Source organism: Polypterus senegalus, chromosome 10 (genome assembly GCF_016835505.1).
Source record: "Polypterus senegalus isolate Bchr_013 chromosome 10, ASM1683550v1, whole genome shotgun sequence".
Lineage (NCBI taxonomy): Eukaryota > Metazoa > Chordata > Cladistia > Polypteriformes > Polypteridae > Polypterus > Polypterus senegalus.
In genome coordinates, this window is record NC_053163.1 from 168230053 (window position 1) to 168247460 (window position 17408).

General features: G+C 41.6%; 1 protein-coding gene across 6 annotated transcripts in view; it reads left to right on the forward strand.

Annotated features, from left to right (window-relative positions):
* cbfa2t2 (CBFA2/RUNX1 partner transcriptional co-repressor 2) overlaps positions 1-17408 on the forward strand; it is a 99103-nt gene that overhangs the window by 48804 nt on the left and 32891 nt on the right. Inside the window, exon 1 of one of the 6 annotated variants that reach the window (XM_039767363.1) lies at positions 9474-9763. The exons of 4 other annotated variants lie outside the window; for them this stretch is intronic. Coding sequence is in view for 1 of the 2 variants with exons in the window: in XM_039767368.1 (XP_039623302.1) it covers positions 15909-15911 (3 nt within the window). In the remaining variant the exon portion in view is untranslated. Of the gene's footprint in view, positions 1-9473; positions 9764-15870; positions 15912-17408 lie in introns of those variants that run through there. One more of the 6 variants, XM_039767368.1, reaches the window with a different exon arrangement.

A 17408-nucleotide genomic window follows, 5' to 3' on the forward strand; every position in this document is an offset into this window, starting at 1 on the left:
AACTAAAGACTCGAGTCTCCTTAGTCCTTTTGTACAGCACCACTGTGTTGTGCGTATGCACAGCATCGGCTGGGTTTAGCCAAGTGGATAAAAAAACAAGAGGGACAGATAAAGTGGGGGGAAAAAAAAACACGGGAGAAAGGAAATCGAGGAGAGTGAGTAACTGAGTGAGCTCGAGAAAAGCCACTGCCAGAAAGGCTGCCTAGAGCTCTGAGAGAGTACTGCGAGTGAACAAGATGGGAGGAGATGGCGAGATCTGATGAATAACTAAGGGAGCAGTGAAGGTGGAAGCTAGCTGACGTATATAACGTACTACTTTTGTTTTTGGTTAAATAAAAAAATTTATATTAACGATGTGCATTTATAATAACTAATATTACATAACACATTGTATGATTTTTATCCATCCATTATACAACCCGCTATATCCTAACTACAGGGTCACGGGGGGGCGGGGTCTGCTGGAGCCAATCCCGGCCAACACAGGGCGCAAGGTAGGATGTATGATTTTTATGTGATACAAATTATTATTTTCAGTGGTGTTTATGCTTTTTGGCTTGGGCCATCTATATGTTTCTGTGATCTTGTATCATTTAGTATTCAGGACTCGCAAATAACCGAAATCACAAATGTCAAGCCTAAATATCTGGAGCGGTCACTGTACGTATGTATTCTGTATATGTGCTGATGAGAGATAAGTGTTAAGTAATTTTCACACCTGAAGAGGAAAAAAGGTTAAAGACACAACATTATGACTATATAAAAGATGCAACATTTTGACTGTATAGCCTTCATCAGGTGTGCAACTGAAAGTAAAGAGCAGGTGACCTACAGGATGGGAAGGAAGAAACCAAGCCAGGGCAGACAAAAGGAGACCACATGACAGAAGGTGAGAAAAAGCTGCCATTAGAGATGATGGAAAAACTAGTCGGAAATATGCGATCCCAGGCAGAGAATGAGCTTAGCTTTTCTGCCTTTTTTTATTTGTCGTAAATGTATGACAGAACACGAGCAGAGAGATCAGTGTGGCTATGATCAAGGGTTGTAAAAATAAATAATTGTTTTAATTTGAAGTGATGTATTGCAAATTTGTATAAATCGGTACTGGTAATATTAATCGTTGCATGTGGTACGGTGAAAATGTTATTTGCATGTGTAACCAACACGCCATATGTCACAGCTTCCAATTTAAGGGGTCCAAGACAACAAATCTAACATTTAAAAATGCTACCAAAATGATAGCAGCGTAAAGCCCCCCACCCGCCTTACCCTGCCATTTGAGAGTAACTGGTCTTGACCCACTATCTTATTTTGCCACTCCAGATCCGTGTCTCATGTCAAGGAGTCGCTCTTTGTGTTATGACCTAGAGCTAATAAAGCATACTGTATAAAAGTCTGCCTGTCAGGTATCTCGAATATGTGTATGTGTGTACATATAAATAGAGTTACTGAGATTAACAGTTCTTACATTTGCATGGATTCATTTTGCAGACACTTTTACCCAAAGCAATTTAAATTTTTGTTTAACGCAGCAGCTTAACAGTTCTTTGCGTTCTTTCCATTGTGAATTTTTTAATTTATTTTAAGACTTGGTCATCTTCACACATCGCATTCATTAATTGTTTCTGACAGTGTCTGTGTTCTTCAATGGAATGAGTAGATTTCTAGCAGGTTTGCTCTTCGCCTTGTGTCTGACCTCTTAGGCTGCTGCTCCCCCAGTTTTAAGGGTGTTAATGCTATACGGTTATAAATGGCTGCCTCAGTCAGTCAGTCAGTCTTTATCGAACCCGTTATAGACTTACACAGGGTCAGTGTTGTGTTTGGTCTGCTGGAGCCAATCCTGGCCAGCACAGGGTGCGAGGCAGGAACACCACAGTCAGCAGACACAGATTAAATAAAATCCCACCTTTTGGAACCCGTGCGCACAGTTCTTGTGCTTGACTTAAATGTTAAATGTTTTTTGTATTTTGTTTGGTGAGTGCTGTGCATTCAAAAGCAGTCCTCTTTGATTTACTTATGCGCTAATACAGCGTGAAGGCATGGGATATGGGGGGTACAGATAGAATTAACAGAACAGCAGGCCAAGAAAGCCCCGCTTGCTGACATATTTACCTGCTTTCAATTGCTTTCATGCTTTATAGGCCAGTATGAACCGTCTGTTGCCACACATTCAACAGAAAAAGGGCTTTTAGTTGTCTGATCTGCTTGTGAATGCGCTCTGTCTCTTTCCTCCGCTTCCTTTTCAGTGGTTGTGCACGCACATGTGCGCTCCTTCCTCCCCTCCAGTGTAATGAGAGATCTGAAAGTTTTCCATGGGTGGGTAGCCAGGTCAGGCTTTGCTTAAACTAATCGCTCCCAGCAGTGCTGGATAGTCAGACTCTCTGGAGCCATGGGCTGGTGGGGGGGTGGGGAATGGGGATGCCAGTACAAACTCAATGCCTGCCTCCCCCCAACCCCTTTAAAAAGAAAAAGGGGGAGACAAAGTCTTATTTGTGTAGAAAGCAGCAGGTCAGGTAACAAAATTGATGAGGAAGATGGTGTGTCTGTGCACAAATGATCCTTGTTATGACGCTCCAGTAATGTCTGCTTTCTTCTGGTGGCCTGGCCCGACTCGCTTTGGCTGCAGCATGCTCTGAAAGTTTAAATTTGCATGGCCAAACTTGGAAGTTCCTCACGTATGGTTCTCCCCCCCTTGAGGCCCCCTAATTACAACAACATGATTCCCACTGACGCCACAAAACTTAACAGAGGCCAGAATACGAAAAGAATTCGACTACGTTAAGGAGGGGGAAGACTGTGCTGCGTTTCACTGTTCCCCATTTACTACCATTTTAAGTGCATTCTAGGTCCCTGATTGCTCACACTGAACTTCTACTTTAGCGGATGACATCTTGAAATATATCTTAGCTATTTGCTGTCATATGAGGCTTCATGTTTGGATTTCTTTTTATTGTGGTAACTTACAAATAATTAATTCAGGTGCTAAATTTGTTAACCAACAATTTGTTTCTTTTTTTCTCAATGTGGTAATAAGAGCTGCCATCTATTCATTCTTTTACCCAGCCTGCAATTCCAGTACAGGGCTATGGAAGCTATTTCACAGATCCGGGGGTCTAATAGAGGTGTGAACCCTAGGCAGGATGCATACAGCTTTAGTACTTTTTTTTTTTTTACTAACATGAGAATTGAGCTAATTGTCTAGTTCTTGATTGTGATTGAGGGAAGGTCTACGGTAGCGAGACCAGCTATGTTATATGGGTTGGAGACGGTGGCACTGACCAGAAAGCAGGAGACAGAGCTGGAGGTGGCAGAGATAAAGATGCTAAGATTTGCATTCGGTGTGACGAGGATGAACAGAATTAGAATTGAGGACATTAGAGGGTCGGCTCACGTTGGACGGTTGGAAGACAAAGTTAGAGAGGCGAGAGTGCATTGGTTTAGACATGTGCAGAGGAGAGATGCTGGGTATATAGGGAGACGGATGCTAAGGATAGAGCTGCCAGGGAAGAGGAACAGAGGAAGGCCTAAGTGAAGGTTTATGGATGTGGTGAGGACATGCAGGTGATGGTGTAACAGAACAAGACGCAGAGGACAGAAAGTTATGGAAGAAGATGATCCGCTGTGGAGACCCCCTAACGGGAGCAGCTGAAAGAAGTAGTAGTCTAGTTCTTGATTGTAATGGAAAGCACAACCTAGAACTCTAAAGGAGATAGTTACTTGTATGTAAAACACAAACATTTATGTATTGCTTTACATTTGGACTTTGTACAATATTCTAATCCTTTGTGTCACCTTTGACAATTATTTAAAAGGTGTTTTTTTAAACAGTTGGAGTATTATGGTCAAGTGACTTGCTGAGGGTCATACACGGAGTCTAAGGTGGGAATCGAATTGGCAGACTTCAGGGTTAAAAGTCCAGTGCTTAAGTTTAGGAGCCTAGCTGCATTGAAGACATGGAGGACATGGGCCATAACGGGATGTCCGCCTGTCTGTGCCTAATAAGATAAGTCTGATCTTGAAACCTGAAAAATCAATCATAAAATCGCACCCCGACTTATACGCCCATTCAAAAATACGATACTTAATTTTTACATCTTCTTGACGCATCAGATTCTCAGACACATCAAATTTTGCTGCAGCAGCCCAGTTGCCAATTTCTTTCGCCACTTCAACGACGTTTAATTTAAAACCAGCTTCATATTTTCTTCTGATCTAACGCTCCATCGTAGATAAGGGATGCTCTTACGATAAGGGTTTATGAGGGGGTGAGATGCACATAACAGTACAAACGTCCCTTTGGAATAGTTCGGGTATCACCATGTGGTCACATGGGCACAATACATAGGGGGAAAAAAAGGCTGTGTGCTCCGTGGTGACTCTCTTAGGTGGGCGCTAGCATATCGTAATTTCTTGGACCAATAGCGTGAGTTTTCTGTATTTAACTTGTATGACTAACTTTATAAAATACCGGAAATTATACGGTAAAATCAAGCCTTGAATTATCAGTGGGAGAACTTCAACGCGAGTATATATGGTATATTAATTTTATTAATCCCTTTGGGAAATTCTGAATATGTGGAAATGGATATATACATGTTTCTATGTTTATACGTGAAACGTGTATGATTATATACATCATCATTTAAGCATACAAGTATATAATGTGTATATATACACTTGTATGTGTGTTGTGCTCCTTATTGAATTAAAAAGCAGTTATGCACAGAATACTTCCTTATACACAATTCTCTGACTTCACACTCTTGTCGTCTTTGCACATTAGTTTCCCTTGCTTTTATATGTCCATTTTAACTTTTGCTATTAACGTTATTCTAGGACAAAATCTTTCAGGCCAAGTGTAAAAACTGGCAACAATAAATAAATACCGAAAATATGTTATGTGTGCCGAGTGGTGGAAATGGTTGAAATGGCACATGTACTTGCTCAGCAGAATTGTAGTATGAAAAGAAATGGAGTTGAATCGTTATAGATATACATATCTGTACTCTGTATGCGAGTACAGTAATCCCTCCTCGATCGCGGGGGTTGCGTTCCAGACGCGATAGGTGAAAATCCGCGAAGTAGAAACCATATGTTTCTATGGTTATTTTTATATATTTTAAGCCCTTATAAACTCTCCCACACTGTTTATAAATATTCCCCGCAGAGTTATACAGCACAATCCCTTTGTATTCTCTTAGATATTAGGTAAGATTCATTGAAATTATGTATATAAACACACTGTTTATATACAGTAAAACCTAATTATTTTAAAGATATCGAGTGTCTCCAATATCACATGTTACAGCCATTACGATAGACAGGCCACCAGCAATAAATACGTACAATGCAAGAAAAATAGTATACTGTAAATGTGTGTACAGTGACACTAAACGTACGTACATGTACTAAGTACTGTAAGTAGAAAATTAATTATGGTTACTCACCAACAATGACACGATGACTTGTCCGATAACGATGAGTTTAATTTTACTGCACAACAAAGGAGAGCGTTACACCCTTTAAAGGAGCCACTTCAGGCGACTGTGTAGCACCGCCGTTGTTCTTCTTCAATCCAAATCCCTAAAGCAGATTCCATCCAGACTACTGCCTTATTACATCCACTTACAACTCGTTTTGCACCCTGGTTAAAAGGACACTGTGGCCGTAGATCTTGTATTCCTTTCCTACTTTTTAAATAAAAAGAATCGTAGCCTCATTGATGCTGTAATGGTGTCCTACAGAGGTGTAGCTTTTCCCTTCCTTCAACAAATCCAAAACGTTTACATTTTCGGCAATCATTAACATCTTCCTTTGGCGCTTGGGCACAGACCCTGAAGCAGTAGCAGATCGTTTTGGAGCCTTAATGAAGGGCTTGACTACACACAAAGATAAACACAAAAGAGCACAACTCTTTACACAGCGAAACATGTTGATGCTGAATGAGCGAGACGAGACTTCCTGGTTAATACCGCATTCAGCAGGCAGGAACTTAACTGCGTGCTCTGATTGGTTAGCTTCTCAGTCATCCGCCAATAGCATCCCTTGTGTGAAATCAACTGGGCAAACCAACTGAGGAAGCGTGTACAGGAAGTAAAAAAGACACATTGTCCGCAGAACCCGCGAAGCAGCGAAAAATCTGAGTTATATATTTAGTTATGCTTTCATATAAAATCCGTGCTAGAGTGAAGCCGCGAAAGTCGAAGCACGATATAGCGAGGGATTACTGTATATTACCATCTACATATTCACTGCTTCCTGTTTGACATGTCGCATTGCTTTGTGAAATATGTGCACGGTGCACATTTTGAGAAATCTAAAGCCTTGTCCTTCATCTGCACATACGTTTTTGTTTGTGCTAATTTCCGTTTCTTCCACTTTGTTTGATATCTCACTTTGTTGTTGTTGTGTATGGAGGTTTCCGTGTCCTATAAAAACACCCATCCAGTCAGCAAAAAGTACAGTACGTGGTCCAGCACACTTGTGTGTCCAAGCTAATACTGTGCAGAACAAACCTGGTCCACACCAATAAAAGACCCCAAGGCAACCGTGCTAAACCTGCAGTCCTCCTTTTGGGCAAAAGGGCTGGCATCATAGTGTCTCCTACAGCTTAGTAGAAGCTTTCATATAACATCATCACCATTTTCGAAGCAGTTTGTTGTGCACGTTGGTACAGAATCCACATAATGTGAGCCTAAAGTAAAAACGGGACTGAGGCCTTGCCCAGGTCTATAGGGGGCAGTGTAAAACTGACCGTGGTTTTGCCCTGCAGTTCAGTGCAAACATAGAGAACATGTCTGCTCCACCCAGAATGTGTGGAAAACCTCCAACGCTACCCAGCGTTTCTTTCAAAAGCCAGCTTTGAAAATTCCCGATTAACCAAGCCTTGCATGTGGAAGTGGTTGTGCCTGAAACTTGTCATTTGAGGGGAGCATATTAAACAGATTGCCTTTATTTCATTTAGACTGTTTACTCCTTGAAAGCTGGGGTGATAGTTTAATGGGGTTCATCCGTTTGTTCATTTGCATTTTTACATTATGGAGTTGATTAATGCCAATTGTTTAAAATGCAAACTTGATATTTTTTTTTCTCCTTATTTTTGCTTGTACCTCTGAAATGTAAACGTTTACAGCAAACCACCCTGAACACTCCTCTGCCTTTTTTTTTTTTAATGTTTATATTTAAAAGTGGTATTGCGAAAGCAAAAGCGAACCAAATGTTCTAAAACTGCTTTCCAGGAGATTGTGGCAATTTCACACCAAAAACATTGACCTGTTGATCCAGTTTTGGTATACTTTATTAACTCTGGGGAAATTGTCATTTGTGACCTTTTTTGGGGGGGGCTTGGGGTCACAGAGCAGGGGCAGCTATTGTACAGCCTGGAGCAGTTTTCATGGTTTAGGGCCCAGAGGTGTAGGATCCCTTTAGGCAGTGACGGGATTTGAACCAAAAGCCTTCCAGAGACCAGCGTAGAGCCACCACTCTGCCTTGACTTCACTGGGGCTTCTGGTCGCCCATTTCTGAGGTGGCAATTCCACCACCTCCTTAAGTCTTTTGTTTTATCTGGTGATTGGGGAATTCAGAATGATTTGATATTAACAGGCTCAGTGCTAAGGGCGGCACGGTGGCGCAGTGGTAGCGCTGCTGCCTCGCTGCCTGAATGTTCTCCCCATGTCTGCGTGGCTTTCCTCCCACAATCCAAAGACGTGCAGGTTAGGTGGATTGGCGTTTCTAAATTGGTGTGTGTGTCCTGCGGTGGGTTGGCACCCTGCCCAGGATTGGTTCCTGCCTTGTGCCCTGTGTTGGCTGGGATTGGCTCCAGCAGACCCCCGTGACCCTGTATTTGGATTCAGCGGGTTCGAAAATGGATGGATGGATGAAGGCTCAGTGCTTTCTATCGCAACAGAACATCCTAAGACCTGTTTAGTGGATTTCAGGCTTCTTCTCACCCTAACAGCACAACCCTATCGGCACAAAGAGGTTCACGGCGAGATCCAAACCTACACCGTATGCCATTTCATGCAGCCTCACTCTTACTGCTCACCATATTGATGCATGTAATTGTTGTTACCCTTTATTTTTTTTTTTTTCGGCAGTTTTCTTGAATCGTGCCTTTTTGTCATCAGATTTTAAAATGTTTTCACGAAGACTGGGCAACACAGTAGTGCTGTGGGTTCGAATCCAACAAGATTGTGAATGCTTGGTCTTCTGCCCACATTCCCCGCGATGTGCGGGCTAGTCTAACTGGTGACCCCAGTAAACGTGGAAGGTGCTTTGGTGATTTACGGTTCTGTAGAACTGGTTGCGTTTTTGGAAGAAAGAAAAAAAAAATGGAGAGCGAAGGGTTTTGATACAGTGCATGCTGAGCAAACCCTGTCTGGCTTTTAATGCATCTGTTTAACACATCAGTTTTAAATTGCACCCTTAATATTTTATTCTGATTACTCTGACTCATACATTTTGGATGTACTTCAGATTGAGTAGGTTTTGACTTTTGCATAATAAAAGTTGACAAAAAAAACATGAAGGCCTCTGCTTTTATCCGTTCGCTTCCTACACGACTTTGCCTGGTTAAACTGAAAGTGATGTTTGATCATTTCACCTTGAAAGTAATGCACTCTGAATGTGAGTGGTGAGTTTTACTTTTGTCTTAATATTTTAACATACGAACATTAAAAAATGTGACAAACTGGAACCGAGCATCCAGTCCATCAAGCCCATTTGTTTAGCTAATAGCAGAGCTGTCCGAATATCTCGCCCAGATTCCTCTTAAAGGTAGACAAGGATTTTGCTTTAACTATTCTTCTTCATTTTCTTCTATTGACTATTCATGTTCCATAAAGGAAGGTAACTTTCATATGGCTTAATACGTATATAACAATAGCAAAGCTGTTTAGGTGGGTTTGTTTGTGACTGGAGTACAGACACGTGAAGGGGCTTTTCTTGAGCTGGGCATTGAACCATCTAGCCTTTCATTGTAAGCTGTCACCACCGGGCCTCTATAATGGCACACAGAAAGTCGCAAGTGCGCCCCTGTAGTCTGTTGCTCCTTTGATAAAAGGATAGGATGATTTACGTGGTTAAAGATTGGAGGGGAGGAAACGTTTTAAAAACAAATGGGGTCAAACTTGCTAACTGTTAAAATAAAATTCTAACGTGAAGTGACGGCGGAGATGGGAGAGCTGCTGCGGATTTGTGTGTTTTGGACGGGCTTTTTGTTTTGTTTTTGTGTGTGCCAAATTAATTAGTTATGTTAATTACCAGGCTGTCAGTAAATATATTAAACAGGTTAACTGCAGATTGGCCAGGGTCCACCAAAGGGGTGGATAAGTGGCTACGTCAGCTTGGCAGACGGCCCTTGGAAACAGAGGACGGTGTGTGTGTGTGTGTGTGTGTGTACGCGTGTGTGTGTGTGTGTGTGTACGCGTGAGGGGAGGGGAGGCAGTGTTGCTGGCGTGGTAGAGAAAGCCGGTCTGCTTGGATAGCCCTTCCCATCTGGGACCCATCTGTGATTCCACAGATTTGGACAAGCTGCCTGTGCACCAAAGGAGTTTGCATATGTGGGAGAGCAAACACATGTCCAACATATGAAGGTGTGGGGGGAAGAAAAGAAGGCAAGCAACAGCCGTCTGGATTGCATTATGACGGAGAGGGACTGGGATACTGGAGGAAGGCGAACGTGAAAGAGGAGCGCAACCAGCAGGCTGCAGGACATTATTCCGGATATAAGGACTCCCATTTGGTTTTTGTTTTCTGCTGTGTGGTAAGGAATCCAATTTTTTTTTTTCCCCCTGAGAACAGACGCCATTTAAAGTGTTGCAAAGCTTGCTGCTTAAACATTTGGGCCTGTTTAGTCTTCAGATGTTTTATGTTATGTCCAAGCTGAACCTTTTGTGTCATTTGGAGGAAATAAACCTTTGGAATTGCCTTGAAATGAAGTCCAGTAAGAGTTCCATAGTCAAATACGCTTTGTGTCCCGTAATGCTCGTTTGTTTTTTTACAACTTCCCTTGCGGGGTGTGATTATCTATTGGAGTTCTGGTCCTAAATGTTAAAGCTTTATGTTTTTATTACAGTGCATCAGTCAGTGATGCGGTGGTCCTGTGTTGAGTACCTACTTTCCAGTGTTTGCTCGGTGCTCATGCTTCATGTAAACCTCTTCATGTCTATCTGCTTGGTTAGGAATTGTATTTCCAAATTTGTTTATAGCATTTAGCCTGTTTCTCACTGATGTCGCTTATTAATACGGACAGTAAAGTCTAGCAGTTGCTTTTGTCTTCAGGTGCCTGCATGTACTGAGCTTTAAGCTCACAATGGGGCCTTATCGTTCCTCTAGTGTCATTAGTTTGAAAAGGGGGAGACTGCACTGACCAGTGGGTTTATTATTTAGAGCCAGAGTGAGAATAAAGTAGTTGAACCTAAACTGAACTGTTGTGTTGGCTTAAAATCCGTTTTAAAGAAATGTTTTTACAACTGTGTCTGTTCAAGGTGCAGATTACACATCGATTATGGCATGTGCCTTCAAAAATATAGTTAACAGGTGTGTAGCAATCATGGTGGTGATTATTTTGTTCGCTGTGATGAACTGGACAGAGTCCCTATTAGAAAATGTCCACCTGGGACTTGTCGCTTTTTACTTGGAATACTTGTGTGTCCTTCCCCAGCTCTGGACTCGGTGAAATCTTCAGTCACCAGGCCGTTTGAATATGGAGAGAGGGGCATCCCAAAGAAAGGCAATGCTTTCTGGATGTTAAGGGATGATAAACTGTGATCATTCTTACTATTAGCTGGAAAAAATCGGAAGAGGGTTACAAATGCACTGAAAACGCCAATCTTCCTCACCAGTTAACAGAGCAAGGAGCCAGGTTTGATTTGTCACATCACCTGGCTGAATCTGCACAGTGAAATGGATTTAACTTCAGTTTATTAGACGGAGAATGTGAAAACGGTACAGTCCTGTAAAAAAAAAAAAAATCTTGATTTTACTGCTAGCTGGAATAAAAAAAGCGTGATAAGACTACACTTGTTCTTCAATGTCGACATGGCTGAAATGCAATGTTAAAAGTCTCTCGAGTCTGAAGGGGTTTGTTTGGAAGACGTTTTCATAAAAGAACTCTGCAGTCACGCAGGTTTGGTCATTCTTCATTAATGCAGTATATTAATCTGGGAAGTAACTGAATATCATTACATGGCATTTGTAAAGCCTTGTTAAGCAGCGCCATTGTTGATTCTTATTACACTGTCCCTGCAGGTACTGATTTCTGCCTTTTGTCATTTAAATTGCAGTCATTATGTTGTTCTAGCAGCAGTTGGCTTGAAGTGTAGATAAGGGTTTATTTGAAGTTTTAATCTTGTATAAGCTTAATTATTGAGGGTCATGAAAATCTAATTTGCAAACCTTTGGGTTCTGTGGGAAGGATTTGTGCTAACAGTTTTGGTTTAATGGATGCGAGTGTGTTTTATTGTGTATGTGTGAATTTTATATTCGTGGTTACATTGTGTCTATTTAGAGCATTTACAGTAATTTGTGGCTGTTATTGAACTGAAATATAGGGATTGTCTCTAATCTCAGCATATAAAAGTTGGGGCTGGAAATGTAAGAGCCAGTCTTAAAAAGCAGAATTAAATATTAATTTCAAATAGTTACATAGACAATGGGGGGAGTCTTTTTTTTTTTTAATCCCCTATATGCTAACTTAGAATGGAAAAGCCTTCTTGCTCTGCAGTGTATGTAATGGAACAGAGTGATGGTTAAATAAGAAATTTGGACAGATTAGACTGTTTGCTTGCTGGAATAAGACCCAGCGTCCCTACGACCTGCTCAGAATAAAGCCGGTTTGGGAAAAATGGATAGACGGATGTTTACTTCCAAATGGAAAGATGTAGAGGCGTACAGTTTTCAGACTGTATGTCATAGCGTATAACGTGATGACGTGTAGAAATTTAAAGAAACGTAACTAAGATACACACACACATATATATGGTAAGCCTTAAGCAGAAGCATCATAGACCAGTTTTCCTTTTTGCATTGAATTTCACCAACACGTTTGAAACAAAGACACCTCTGGAATATTTGTGCATGTGTCGTACTCAATCCTTCCAAGTAGCTGTGTGTGTGTGTGTGTGTGTGTGTGTGTGTGTGTAGATATAGCTGGAGGAGTGGTGGCTCTGAGGCTAGGGATCTGCATTGGCAATCAAGAGGTTGCCGATTCGAATCCCGTAAAAACCAATAGGGACTCCGCTCAGTTTGGCCCTGGAGCAAGGCCCTTAACCTGCAATTGCTATTATTTATTATTATATAGATAGACCCATAAATCATTACATATAGACATATATAGATTATATCTATCTCTCTCTATATCTAGATATAATACAGTATGTATGTACTGGGGTGGGCAAAAGTAAGTTAACAGTAGTTCTATGGAAAAAGACCTGCAGGTTATGATTATTATCATAACTTTATTAACACAAAAGAAAAGAAAATCTCATAAGCGCTCAATTTGCCGGCCTTACATACTCCCAACTTTAAACCTACTTTTGCCCACCCGTACATACATACTGTATTATATCTAGATATAGAGAGAGATAGATATAATCTATATATGTCTATATGTAATGATTTGTGTGTGTGTGTGTGTGTGTGTGTGTATGTGTATATGTATATGTATATATATATATATATATATATATATATATATATATATATATATATATATATATATATATGTGTATATATATGTGTATATATATATGTGTGTATATATATATATGTGTATATGTATATATATATATATATATATATGTATATATATATATATATATGTATATATATATAAAATAAAATAAAAAAATATAAATAATATGTGTGTGTATATGGTGGCGCAGTGGGTAGCGGTGCTCCCTCGCAGTTTGGAGACCCTTCTGGGTTCACTTCCTGGGTCCTCCCTGCGTGGAGTCTGCATGTTCTCCCCGTGTCTGCGTGGGTTTCCTCCCACAGTCCAAAGACATGCAGGTCAGGTGCATTGGCAATCCTAAATTGTCCCTGGTTTGTGTGTATGTGTGTGCGCCCTGCCTTGCGCCCTGTGTTGGCTGGGATTGGCTCCGGCAGACCCCCGTGACCCTGTAGTTAGGATATAGCGGGTTGGATAATGGATCTATGTATATGTGTTTGACTGGGTGCAGGAATGACAGGCTGTCAGATGTTTGCTTGGTTCATTCAGGTCTCTCTTGCCATTTTGGAAACTGGGGTTTTTTGTGGATGGGGTACTGGAAGGGGTGGAGTGAGGTCCCCAACTCAAGGGGTGCTTTCCTAGTGCTGCAGGGAGAGAAGACGACCGTATTAGCGGCAGGTTAGAGTCCGTAAGGAGATCCTCCGTTTGTTTTTGTATTTGTATTTTTTGTCAGCTGTTCTGAGGAGGCCTGCAAATGTACAAATGACAGTACCTTTTACTTGATAAGTATAAAGACCCTAATCACCTAATTCATCCTTCCCTCCATTTTCTAACCTGCTTACATATTTGAGTGTGAAGAGTCCAGTGCCAGTCCATGCCAGCATTAGAAGAATAGGTGGGGGACCTCCACCGTTTTAACAATAGTGATTCATTCATGGACTGTTGGAGGCCCAGAAGGCACTGGGCTGTCTTTAGGCCTTGGAATCTTCCAAAATTTTATTTTCTCCATAATCCCGCCAACTGGAGTTTTTATGTTCCTGTCCTCCCTGGCAAATAACCATAAATTGTATTATTAAAATGGACATTGTGATTCTCTGGTGTAATAATAAACAACTGTTCTTTAGTTTTTGACTTTCTTTTGCAACTCTGTTTAGCCATTATTATTGGAGTCGCTATCCTGGATGAGTGTGTGCTATAGAAACAGATGTTGCTGTTGCTACACAGAGCAGCCAGTCCATCCTAAGACTCTTTTGCACATTGTAACCAGTAGAGGGTGCCACTGAGCCCCAAACACCAGACACAGTCAGACCTAAACCAGTCACGGGTTCAAGTGTAGCCCCTTTTTATTTATAAACTTTTATCTTCACATACAGGTTAAGACAACAGAAGTATAAACAGCCCAGAAAACGTTACTTTCCATTCACACTCCTCCCGACTTTGACTGACTGCCCAGTGTGTGACAGTTGGCTCCTTTTCAAGTAACACCTGAGAATGCTGCTGATGTCACTGGGGAAGTTCCGGGTCACATGGAAACCAGTGTAGGCCTCCCACGGCAGCTCCCTCTGTTGGCACCCAAGGACCTAAACAGGGTCCCACTTCCGCACTCCATTTCCCATGCAACCTTATGGGTGTCCTGATTGGGATCAGCCTGGAGGAGCACTGCCACCCTCTGTGTGTGGTATATAAACTGCCCCCAATATCCACATTCACCCAGTCAGCCACTTCATTAGTCGGGACGAAGATTTAAAGGGGCCTCCAGCCAGGTTATGTTTCCACTCCTGTAGTCCTTTCATTATGGACTTCCAGCCGGGCAAAAACTCTCGACTGGGATGTATGCACATCTGTCCTCCGTGGCACTTTGAACATAACACTCGCTAATTTCCGGTCGTCAATCCATTTCTGTGAAACAAGATGCCTTTTCTGGTCCTTGGTGTCTCCGTATCAATATTAACATACTGTAAGTGAAGTAACGCGAGAGCCATCACTGGTACTGTAGCGGTGCGGCGGCAGCATGTGTGCTGGTAGATGAGGCGACTTTGTGCCCAGTGCTGCTGGATTAGACATTGGCTGTTCGTGGACCTGTAATAGAAAAAGCAGGTTTAAAAAGTGGATGGAGAGCTGGCGTGTCCTTTTAATGGGCTGTTAATTGATCAAATTTCATTATATAAAAGTGCAGAGTTGCTAGCAGTTTCGTACATTTTTATTAATCACAAAGTGAAACTCCAACGCATTCAGCAGCAGCAAGAAACATAAACGGATTCCGACTCACAGGACAAATAACATGGCAGATATTTGAAAATGAATTCGACGAGCACATCGGGAGGAAGCACTGAATTGCCCCCCTCACTGTGGTGGGACGTGCCAGTGGCTAAAAGTGCTGCAAGAGAGCGCCTCCTGGAGGAGATGCAATTGGACTCGTATATTTGTTATGTTGATCGACCGCACACGAGCTATAAGGCATCATGTCCTCGCCGCCATCGGGACTCCTCCGGCTCATGTTTAGCACCCTAATGTGTTTAAAGTTTGTGGTGACGTTGCTGTGACTTACAAACACCGAGCAGCATTTGACATAAAACTGACCTTAACAAAATAAAAAAAAAAAAGAAGAAGAAGCTATGTTTGTATCAAAAGTCTGGAAGAAATAATAGTTTAATTCAAAATAGTATACCATAGATCCCGTTATATAAGCCAAGAATTTCGTCCTAGATTTTTGGCTTGGAGTTTGGGGGTCGGTTTATACAACGAGTATCGTTTCAGATTCAAGATTTTCAGCGCAATGCCGGTTTTGCCGATGAATACAGAAGTAAATAAGGACGAAACCACAGAGCCATCTTTCAGATGAAGAAGTAACTTTGCCGGCAAAGAATTTATTCAACAAAGTGTTTTAGTTGTTGATTTTATTAATAAAATTTATAATAAATTATCGGGAAGTTTTAAAATGAAATTTTTTTGTTTTGATTTACGATCAACATCTTGCGTTACGACCCGGATGCGGTCACGTGTATCCGCTTGCGCAATTGTAAACAAACAACCGAGAGTGTTAGTAGCGTCAGTCGGAGCCCAGATACATGTGTTTGTGGATGTAATTTCCGTCATATATATATTTCATTAAGACCATGCAAGCAAGACACATAATTGCTAAGGAAGGAAGAGAAGGTAAAAGAAAGCAATCGAAACGAAGATGGACATTGTGTGGAAATATCTCCTCCCTTCCTGCAGCCCAAAGATGTCAGATTAAATGGTGAGTACAGTATGAAATTGTTTCTAGAATAGAATGCCTTTTATTGTCGCTATACGCATCTACAATGAGATTAAAAGCAGCTCCTTCAGTGCAGAAGAAAGTTCTGTATAGGGCTTGTATGGTTGTTTTTTAGCTTTAGCATAACGCCGGATCTGCGGCCCCGCTTCTGCTTTCTTTCCCTCCTCCGTCTGTGTCGTCTCGTAGACCCGACAACAATCCACGGAGAGCCCGCTGGTCTCACTATGTTGTCTGGGATGTTGTGCGTGTGATGAAAAACACTCGAAACAGATGTCTGGCTCTGGACACCGATGTCTATAAGCTTCTGAATGGTGTAGCGGATGTTCGCCGAACCGATCGTGCACAAACAAGGACAAAAAAAAGTACCAAAACAACAAAAAAGTGCACTGAAAAGGAGAGCCCTGAGCCGCTGCCACCATGCGCGCCGCCATGCTCCTAGCTTAATCGAAGTAGGCTTGGCACTTTTTAGTTAGTACATTAGAAAAATTATTGGTGTTTTGGTAAATTATGCACATTATATTATATATCAAAAATGCCGGCAGTCTCAAATTCTCGCTGATAAACATTATAAATATACCCGAAGAGACACTTTTAAGGAAATTTAGAAAATTTTGCTTGGAGAAGGGGGTCGGCTTAAATACCGGTCATCGGCAAATACATGTAATTTAGTAGGTAGAGAAGAGGGTCGGCCTGCATTCCGGGATCTACGGTATGTGAAATTGGAAATGTTAACACATTATATCACAATTTACATTTAGTACATTTTTCCCCCCGACTCCAGGAACCTAATAATTGCTTCTGACTCCAACTCCACGGCCCTGTAAAATGTCATGTTTTTCTTTAAAACCATAATTTATATTGCATAAATACGCACCAGCACTCTTTTGCTAATTGTGAAAGCAATTTTGCCGAGGGGCAGCTTCTATTCCTAGTCCATGACTTGAACGCTCTTGTACTGCACTTTATTTAATTACCTTGAGTACCACTGCATGCTTTTTTAAAAGTGCCTTGCGGCCATGCGCTGTATGAAAGGTCATGAGTCGTCGTGCTGTGACGTGCCAGTGATGCCCACTGTGCCATCATGCCACCATAAGATGATATACAAACACATTAGCCGTCTCTCTCTCTCTCTAACTGAATCATTCGCTCAGTGACCGCGAATTAGATGACAGAATCGTGAGAATCATTAGGTTGGCGTATAATGAAACATTTCAATTCTGAATAGGTGGACTGTGGAGAGATGTTGAGGTGTGTTGGTCATTTGAAGGCGTCGGTGAGTCTCTTTTACATGCTCTTTTACTAACATTAGAAAATGACGCACACGTTAGAAAAACCGGGATATCGGTTCGTGAGGTTAACACGTGTACTGTAGATTTCTCTAATTTGTGTGGCCATATAAGCCCTTACCAGGGTGGCAGTGGAGGATTGTGCACTCCACGCATGCCCATTGTACTCTGGCAACCTGTGAATCCACCAACC